Raw genomic sequence first — 10,000 nt, 5'->3', positions numbered from 1 at the left:
CAACTGAACCACTAGAATTTCAGCTATGGCCCAGATACATCGTAAACCTACACCTCTGAAAGTACCAGTGAGACAGTGTTATCTGAGCTGCGCGTGTGTGTGTGTGTGTGTGTGTGTGGTAATTCTTACAGCTTGAAAGGGGAAGGGTAGACTAGGTCAGTCAAATCCATGTTAATGGGTGATCTATGATGAATGATCATTGTCTCTTCAGATACACGGTAGTTTGCTGATGTAAGCAGCCTTTTAAACACAGTTGGCCAGACAGCAGCTAGCTTAGTGGGCAAAACCTCCAGAGAGCTGGACGAGCTCTCAAAGACTCAATTCTTCAGGCACGACTACAACAGTTGGCTACCATGTGTTTTTCCTGGTCTCTAATGACATTCTTATCTTGCTGTATATCTTGTATTGGAGTCACATTAATCTGAGGCCGAACACTACCACCATGCTGTAAGGAGAGAAGATAGCTGTCATCTAACTTTAGCAGTGCACCCTAAATATAGTAGTAAGGTGATGACCTTAATATAGAAAATTAATGCTGCTCAAGCATACACTATTAGACACACGCGCACATAGACACACAAACACAGGGTTGGGCAGGCCTGGGCAGGTTATCTAGGGCTCCTTAAAGGTGAGCAAAATCAGTGGAAAGTAAGACAAGCGATCACACACACACGCACGCGCGCACGCGCACGCACACGCACACGCGCACACACACACACACACACACACACACACACACACACACACACACACACACACACACACACACACACACCTCTGGCCTCCAGGGCTGTGGGATGTAGCTTGAGCGCCAAACAGCTGAAATCTCCTCTGCATCAGATAAATAGTGCCCTCCAACCTGGAACAAAAAAAAAACCAAACACACACACACCCACAATCAAACAGACGCTAGCACTGACAAACTCTGTCAACAGGGTAAAACGTATGGTAAATAACTCCATGCTCATAACATCTGTCTTTCAGCCTTTCCTCGCTCAGTCTTACCTCTTTCGCTGGTGGTCTCCTCCAGGCGCCATCTTCATTGGCACCTACAGAGATTGGGAAGGGAGGGGACATTTGATCAGAAAGGAATAACAGAGACACACACTGACTGACTCCTGAGCCCCAAAGCGCCCTTCAGCAGTGTTTAAAAGCACCTGCCAAAACAAAAACACAAAAGCTTTTTCTGTCATAATAAGTCTCTCTAAAATTATACATATTTTATGTATATTTTCAGGCAACGCCACTGGGGACTGCGTGTGTGAGAAGGGAGTGGAGGAGACTAAACTACTGGTGGTCTGGTATGGTCTGTCATTACAAGGGTGGAGACGGACGCACACACACACACACACACACTTGGTATTACATCTGCAAAACACAAAGTAATTTTAGAGTGCTGGTGGTTGAGGACAGAAAATGAAGTTTGTTCTCAAGTCCCCCCCCCCCCTTCTCTTTCTCTCTTACACACACACACACACACACACACACACACACACACACACACACACACACACACACACACACACACACACACTCTCTCTCTCTCTCTCCCTCTATGCCAAGCCTTTATGAATTAGTCCTCCCTCAATTGCTCTATTCAGGAACTGGTTGAAAGTCTTATTTTCACTCTCTACAATCAGAGGTAAGAGGTTATCCTTGCTACCATCGCCTAGCCTACCCCCCACACAGTGACAGAGCAAGGCTATACAACAGAGTGAAACTTTATTCAACTTAATTTAACCACACACAGCCTACTCTGGGCGCCTGTTTAAGGGACAGTTGGTTTCCTTGCTCCTAAGAATACCCCCATTGTGAGAAGGGGGCTATGGCTCAGGAATGTGTGTATGCGTGTGTGTGTGTAACGAGATAGATCTAGACTGCTGCTCCTGTCACATAGAGGCATGCGTTTACATGTCTAGCTTTGTCATTGTGTAGTACTCATGTGTTCCTCAACCCTCTCCGCACACATAGTGTATGTACAGACACACACACACACCTGACAATTCTCCTCTCCCTCCAGGACACCGGGGTGTCTTGGAGTCATTAGTGTGTTGGTGTGTGTGTGTGTGCGTGTGTCAGGTTGGGGGTGGGGGTTTGGAGCCCCAGTGAGAATCCGCACATTCCCGTGAGTGTAACCCTTGAGTCCTCCTGACCCCACACTCCCTCTCACACACAGACTCCTGATCAGAGGGGAGGCAGAGTGGAGAATTACAGAGAACAGCCAGTGGAGTGGAGCTGAGTGGAGGCGAAGTGACTGTCAAATACACACTAACAAGGCTTTCCTGTCACTCCCCCTGAACACAAACAAACTGAAAAAGGCACACAACATCCTGGCCTGGTTCATGGACACCTGTGGAATTTAACATGCAACTTTCAGCAGCAAGCAGGGGTGAGAGTGATTTAAAATGTGTCTGCTTGGCAGGTGACTGCAGCAGGCTAAGCAATTACCTTGTTGTCAAGACTACGAATCACAGTGCAAGTCTTGCCACATTCGAATGTTTTTTTCTAACAGCAGTCAGAAAGGTCAAACGCTTCAATGGCTGTTTAAGTGAGCTGGTGAGTAATTCATTGCACCATCATAGCGATGGCATAGTTCGATAAGGAACAAAGCGACCCTGTAGTGTGGTCAGCTGCGAGCCAGTAGAGCCAGCGCACTTGTTGATCAAAGGCGGGCTAGCTAAACTAGCGTGCTACTGCTAGGTCCCCCTGTAGATCTACTTACGGGTATTGGAGCTCCATGCATTTGCAGCAACAAACTCGTGATAAACTGCGAGGGCTGCGACCACTAGAATGACTCCAAAAAGAAAATATTTGCCGTTGCGTCGCAGTTTCTTCACTGGAAAGAAGAATTTGATCATTTTCTTTGCGAAAGTCTTCAGTAAGAATTCACCCGTAGAAGAGTGGCTTTGTCTGAGCGGACCGATCACCCGTCAGCCTCAGTCCAGCAGGACCGATCACCCGTCAGCCTCAGTCCAGCAGGACCGATCACCCGTCAGCCTCAGTCCAGCAGGACCGATCACCCGTCAGCCTCAGTCCAGCAGCCGTGCGGGCGACACACCGGCGCCCCGAACACTACTCCGCTCACGTACCAGGGAAACGGAACTTCTCATCCCGTTAACAACTCGGCCGTTACCGACTAGGCTGCCGGTGCTCTGAATTAACATCCAATTCAGTTCCTTTTATCAAATGGGAAGCACTTGAAGCAGGCCACTGCTTACTGGAGTTGTCTGTAAGCAACGTGGTACACAACACTTGACTGTAGCGCCGTTCGGTTCCATACACCGACCGAGCAGCCAGGTACAGGCAGTGGGAATCAATCACGAGCCTCGACTCACACACACACAACCCGAGCAGGGGCGGGGGGAGGAGTCACACTGGCCGCACCCGTCTGCCGATAGAGGCTTTACCTGTGAAACAGGTAGGACTGTCCAATACTATATTGTAGGTATGGGCCTATATGAAAGTAAACAGACCGAATCACTTAATTTCATAATTTAGGGGACAATTTTAACTGCTGCCCCCTGGACACCGCTCCTTTAGATGGCCAAAGTTCAAGAGAAAGAACTGGGGACCAGCAGTAGGGCTAATTCTTAATTTGCACATGCTTTTTTATTTATGTATTGTGAGACAAAAAGATTTGAGTCGAAGCAATTTAGTGAAAAGAGATTCAAAGTTTAAAATGTACAGGGTAAGCTATATGCAGTTTTCTGAAATGGGCGCAGTCTTATATGCAGGCTTAGTTGCTCCATCTCCACAGCAGCAATTTCGACCTGTCATTGCAGGGTAAACACGCGTGTAATTAATAACATTAATTATGGCACTGTTACATTCCGGATTTAGGAGGACCAGAGCTCGGATATTTATACTGACTCACTGGAACGGCTGACACTCAATAGATAAATTACACCCGTGTTTACCCTGCTATGACATGGCAAAATGGCTGCTGGGAAAAGGGTCTACAGCGTCCTAAATTCATCAAGGGCCTTCTATCACTGTGCAAGTCTCTTTAACAAGAACGTGGCGACCTTCTTCTGTCAGCTGTTTGTATGCATGTGTGTGCCTTCTCAAACGGAGAAGGGATTGTGTCCGTAAACTGACACCTCAGATGGCCCTGATAGCGCCCAGGCAACGACCCTACTCCAGGGAGAGAGATCTGGACTGGGCGACTCTTTGTTCTCTACCTTATCAGATCACAGCAGTGAGCAGCCATGTTTGGAGTTGTTTATCCTCCTCCTTGTGAGTTAGGCTGTGCTGTGCTGACGCAGGAAAGGAGAAGAGGGAGTGACATTTTTATTGAGATGGAACCAGAGTGTGACTCTCCACTGAGTTAATTGTTTTTATCTACTAATTTATTCATTGAGGAGGAAACCGAGACACAGCTGTGTGAGAGAATTAAGATCACTTGATAAAATGTCATTGGCACCCGATATCCCCGTGAAAACACACTGGGGTTGCAGTGAATGGTCTGTGGTGTTTGCAGGCAGTACCACAGGTGCATGGATCAGACTACAATCGAGTTAATTAATTGAATGTTCTTCAAATAATTACCCAAGCTGGCCATCACAATCTTTCTGCCTCACACAGACGGTTTTGTTGTGCTTCCAGAGAAGCTGGCTACTTATCATTCAGTGATTTGGCAAGTGGACGCACGAACAGTAACCTGGCTGCATTGTCAAAATGGAAACAAACAGAGCATGTCTTGAGCAGTTGTTGATGTTTATTAGCAATCAGTCAGAGTAAACCCAGCCCTGGCTCATCACACAGATACAAACCAACTAGAACGCGCCTAACTTTCCACCCCCTCCTTAGAACCCTCCCCTGGCCCTTTGATGTCTGCAGGTCTAAAGGTTTTTAATGGGAGCAAACAATAAAGCTGCAGTTAAAGGAGCTCCTGTCATTTCTTCCACCCGTCTAGATTAAATAGGTTGGAGCTAGGGTCTAAAGGAGAAGGCAATGGATTAGCAGCTGCAAGGGCGAGTGCCTAGGTCACAAATAGACCCCCAAGTTAGCGTTGTACAGAACATATGCACGTTGAGATGTGTATATATATGATATGCACACGTATTGTACAGTACTGTACAATTCATCTAAGACTGAGCTTCCGTTTGTCTTCTGCGAGTCCATCCAGGAGAAGCTGCTTTAGTTCATACAGGTGGCTTCCACACAGATCTTCCAGTTATTTATCATCGTCATCCTCGTACAATTTAAGAATAATTACACGCACACACAAAAAAAAGAGAACAGTCAATTTGTTTCAAAGTGAAAAGGAACAGTCTGGTTACCCTGGATGCTATAGTGGAGTTGATAGAGAAGCCTTGACTCCAGAGATTCTACCAGACGAACTGGTCTCATCACTCCTCCTGTCTGCAGCACTGCTACATACTTCAAAACAGACACCATATCACTCAACCCCCCCCCCACACACACACGCACGCACGCACACACACACACACAGTGTTCTGAACTGGCGCTCCGGGTGTTGATCAGCTGGCCCAAGAACGTGAGGGAGGGGTGTGTGGTAGGCCGGTAGCAGGGTTCCCAGGGTGAGTGTAGGGGGAAGCAGGGGGTAGTGCAAGTGACAGGGGGATGGACTAGCCCTTGACGGGTGAGGGTTGGAGCTTTGGGAACGCACAAGGACCGGGCCACACCACTCAGACGCACACACACACACTAAGCGATGGGATAAGGAGGTGGGGCTGACTCAACGTCAGTCCCGCCGCTGAGCACAGTAAGCTTAGAGAGGCTCCGCCTAGCCAGCTAGCTGCCATGGCGAAAGCACGGACGCAGGAAAAGCCAGCGAAGACGCAGACAAAATCAGTGCTTTCTCTTTCATACTCGACTCATTCACACAACGCAAAAAAACACTCAATAAACACAAATGGCTGAAGTTATGAAAGTCTTAAGTAAAGACAGACTGCACCACAGTCACATCTCCATCTAAATCATCTACTCCTGTGCTCCATTCGCCTCCATTTCCATCGCTCCACCATTCTCCTCTCCAGATTTGCTCTTCTCAGCATTCTGTCAATCACAACAGAGAGAGAGAGAGGATGAAGAGAGAGACCGTGATTAATAGTACTCCTTTTATCTGGTTGTTTTGTTCTGCAATGTGTCAATACAGTTGTACGGGTTTACCCTGCCCTCTTGGGGATCGCTTGGAGAATTACATCCAACTGCCATTATGCTTCGGGGACTGTGCCGTTTACTTTAGCCCCTCCCACATACACACCCACCTCCAAATTAGTCTTCCCCCTCACCTTGGCGTCCTTCTCAGCAAACTTCTGGAACATGTTGGCATAGAGGCGCTTGTCTACCTCATGTTGCTCTTTGACCAGTTTCTGACACAGAATCACCTTTAAAAGAGTATTCAGGAAAGAGAAGTTGACAAAACACACCTCTGGGTTAATCTGTGAAAAATAATAATTACAAAAAAAATGATTTACGCCCTCTTTATCTAATTTTATAATACCTGGGTCTTGGCTGCCTTGTTGCCAGGATACAGTTGAGCGACACGCTGGAAGTCTCCTCTTGCCCTGTCAAACTCCTTCATGGCCAACAGCGCCTCACCCCTTCGGAACAGAGCTTTCTCATTGGCCTCATCCAGCTCCAGAGCCTACACACACCAACACCAAACACCATATCTAAAACCAGAACACTCTTCCCCCAACATGGTGACCATGATGATTTCGGTATTGGCAGATGTTAGTCCTTTTTTAATATATCGGTACTAATATATATGTGTTGGTCAGATGTGCAAAACAGGGCAGATGTGAACAGTTATTTCTGTGTAGCTGCTGGAAACAATGTGTAAACCTATGATTGATTGGCTTTTACAAATGTTTTGGAAACACCGCAGACAGTGCTTACATGTGTTTTTCAATATGTACAAATTTTGATTATCATAGAAACTTTTTATACAGAGCATATCGACATCTGTAAATATCGGTTATCGGCCCTAACGGCAATGTTAATGGCCGGGTTTCCCGATAAAGAACCTTCTTAAGGAACCCTTTTTAAGCAACCCTTTGTATGGGAGTTAAGAAGTACTTTGGAGTCAAGTGTATCTTAACTCGTTCGGGAAACCCGGGCCAATATCTTGTTATTGGCCAAAAGGTTCATATTGGTGCATCCCTAATGATATATGCACGATGTATGTGTGATATATGTACCTTTTCGCAGTTCTCCAAGGCAGGCTTTGGCTCATGCAGCTTCAGGAAGCACATGGCCAAGTTCAGATGCGCCGCCAATCGCAGAGCTTTAGCCTTCTCTTGATCCTCTCCTGCCAAACCTGATTCATTCTCCAGCCAAGACACGATCCTCTTATACTGCACAGACGCCTGCTTGAACTTCCCCTCCTAAATAAATAAAAAAGCAAACACACACAGGTTGACTTTTCAGTTATGTTCACTGTGCTACCCCTAGCATTTATGACGCCTCTTAATAAATGCATACGTAGAGTTATAGGTGGCACACCTTAAAGTACTGTGTTCCCTTTTCCTTGACGATTACACTCTGCTCCAGTTTCTCAAGGGAGTTCATCTCCCATGATTCCTTTGCCTGGGGAACAGAAAGAACATGTTTCAGTTCAGAGTGGGACAACCAGAGTCAGACCAGACAGCCCAATGGCACAGCAGAAGCTTCACAGTATGCGGGTCAACAGGGATCACTTGGCCACACCTATCCAAAAGGCAGAAGTAACCATTACTTGTCTTCTGGAGAGACTTGAGCGTGTGTACAGTGTGCCCGAGCGTCTGAACCTGTACCTTCTCAAATGCTGTCAGCTTGATTTTGTATTCCAGCGTGGCTTCTCCAGGAATGTTGTACTTTGCGTTTCCCGTCTTTCCATATCCATATCTGGAAAACACAAACACCTCTTAATATACCAATGAAGACATAACAACAATACTCAGAAATCCTTCAGGGGTGGAAGGGGGGGGTCTAAGTATGGCTACTAACTAAATTGTGTTTGTATCTCATACTTAGGTTTGATGATGAAAAGGGACTCCTCTCCCTGCTCCATAGCCATCAGACACTTCTCCAAACCACTTGGCAGGCCCAGACTCTCTCCGTCTCCCACCTCAAACTTCAGCTCTCTCTGGTCAAACACACGGCCCTCGAAGCTGCCCTCCACGGTCACTGCAGACATGGGACCGGGAGAGTGAGTATACCATAAACGCATTCATTCTCATAGCAAAACGAACTGACCATGTGCGTGTGTGTTTTACCCTCCACAGAAGCTCCTTCGTTGGGTTTGGTGTAGCCCTCGCCTTTGGTGATGATGCGGTGAATGATTCCCCCATCCTCATCCTGAGTAATGTCCTCACCTCGGAAATCAAACAGTTCCACCTACACACACACACACACAGCCTGAAATTGAAGATCTGTTGGCAGGCCTGTGAACAGCTTCAACTTTGAAAGTAGAAAGACACATTAACACTCGCCGTCACAGCCTTACCTGGAACACCAGGGTGGCATTGGGTGGTATCTTGGGGGGGCTGCCTGCAGAGCCATAGGCATACTCCGGCTTACAGATGAGCTGGCTCAGCTCTCCCACTTTCATCGTAGCTACACCCAGATCCCATGCCTTGATCACTTGACCTAAACACACACGAGATAGACAGTACATAAGGACACTGACTGACAACAACGACGACAAGGTCCTGTCCTTCACGACCTGCACCGCAAGCGCCAAATGTGTGTTGGGAGAGGGACAGGTACTCGCCTTTCCCCAACTCAAATGAGAACTTCTCTCCTCGGTCACGGCTTGAGTCGAACTGAGTGCCATCCAACAGGGTTCCCACGTAGTGAACAAACACCTTATCGCCGGTCATAGGCAGCTCAGTGCCTGTCCCCTCCCTCTTTACCAGCTAGAGACAGACACAAGGAGAGCAGGAGGGCAAGAGAGAAAGAGTGTGGGGTTAAAATTAGAGTTTGAGCATGCACAATGTACAGTGTCTGTGTGTGTGTATTGGGAATTAACAGAGAAACTAATTGATGAGAGTCATCATCGTTGCCCTATTGCATCCACCTCATTGCACCCTGACAGCATGGCGCAGACTTTTACTTAGCTACAGATTTGATTTTTGTCAACAAACATCTGATCTATATTACACAGTGGTTGTTAGCTATCGGGTAAATCAGAACGAGAAAGTTCCGTGGGGTAACGCCTGTCTGTCCCAAGGAAAAGGACAAGAGAGCTGAGTGACTGTGTGGCAAGTGTTCCTCGGACGGATTCCAGGTGATTCTAGAAGTGCATAACTGTTAGCTTAGCTAGCTATCAGATATATATCTAGGTAACTAACCGGTAGCCCTCACTATGGAAAGCATAAGACAGGGCGTGTGAGGAGTCTGATTGGGGCTGCGGCCCCTTGCACTGCGTTACTAGCCGGCTGGAATGGGGCTAGTGGAGAGGGTAAGGTTTACGCTAACTGGATAACGTAAAGATAGCTAGCTACGTGTGTTCATTCCTATAGCCAACGGTGTTAGTTATAATATTAAGACATAAAACGAGTCCCAATTTGAGTCTAAGGTAAACGGATAACGTTATGCTACCTCGTGACAAACACTTCTCATGTAGCTAGCTAGCTAACTGGTTAACGACACGCTAGCTAGCCTGCTATCGTTACTTTATCTTGCATATAAATCAAATAGGATACGCGTGGAGAGCACGCTTGTTCTCGGAGTCGGACTGCTGCAGCAGTCATTCACACACATGGTCACGATCACACAGTCATTCACACACATGGTCACGATCACACAGTCATTCACACACATGGTCACGATCACACAGTCATTCACACACATGCTCACGATCACGCAGGCTGCAAGCTAACTAACGTTTGCGTCTCACAAATGCTAACGTTAGCTAGCACGAGAGACCTGACGGCAACGTTAGCCGGTAGTTAGCTAGCTTGCAAACCAACATAAGCGTCCAAGCACTAACCTTTAAAACACCTCCATCTTTCTTAAGCGTGACATCCTCTCCCTCCATTGTCATGTT

General features: G+C 47.1%; 2 protein-coding genes across 2 annotated transcripts in view; both read right to left on the bottom strand.

Annotated features, from left to right (window-relative positions):
- The window catches only part of b4galnt3b (beta-1,4-N-acetyl-galactosaminyl transferase 3b), a gene marked incomplete at both ends in the record, with an annotated part of 15,079 nt that extends 14,002 nt beyond the window's left edge, over window positions 1-1,077 (bottom strand). Inside the window, 2 exons of the mRNA XM_084452378.1 lie at window positions 776-859; window positions 1,006-1,077. Coding sequence (XP_084308504.1) covers window positions 776-859; window positions 1,006-1,077 — 156 coding nt within the window. The remainder of the gene's footprint in view (window positions 1-775; window positions 860-1,005) is intronic.
- Window positions 1,078-4,762: 3,685 nt separating this feature from the next.
- fkbp4 (FKBP prolyl isomerase 4) overlaps window positions 4,763-10,000 on the bottom strand; it is a 5,583-nt gene continuing 345 nt past the window's right edge. The window contains exons 1-11 of the mRNA XM_084452698.1: window positions 9,944-10,000; window positions 8,723-8,867; window positions 8,456-8,598; window positions 8,226-8,346; window positions 7,980-8,136; window positions 7,764-7,854; window positions 7,474-7,557; window positions 7,170-7,355; window positions 6,470-6,613; window positions 6,258-6,353; window positions 4,763-6,021 (exon numbers count right to left, since the gene is read on the bottom strand). The exon at window positions 9,944-10,000 is cut by the window's right edge and continues 345 nt beyond it. Of these exons, the coding sequence (XP_084308824.1) occupies window positions 5,947-6,021; window positions 6,258-6,353; window positions 6,470-6,613; window positions 7,170-7,355; window positions 7,474-7,557; window positions 7,764-7,854; window positions 7,980-8,136; window positions 8,226-8,346; window positions 8,456-8,598; window positions 8,723-8,867; window positions 9,944-10,000 (1,299 nt within the window). The 3' untranslated portion in view covers window positions 4,763-5,946. The remainder of the gene's footprint in view (window positions 6,022-6,257; window positions 6,354-6,469; window positions 6,614-7,169; window positions 7,356-7,473; window positions 7,558-7,763; window positions 7,855-7,979; window positions 8,137-8,225; window positions 8,347-8,455; window positions 8,599-8,722; window positions 8,868-9,943) is intronic.

Source organism: Borostomias antarcticus (assembly GCF_949987555.1).
Source record: "Borostomias antarcticus genome assembly, chromosome: 18".
Lineage (NCBI taxonomy): Eukaryota > Metazoa > Chordata > Actinopteri > Stomiiformes > Stomiidae > Borostomias > Borostomias antarcticus.
The sequence above is the reverse complement of the archived record's forward strand: the minus strand, read 5'-3'. Positions and strand labels throughout refer to the sequence as shown.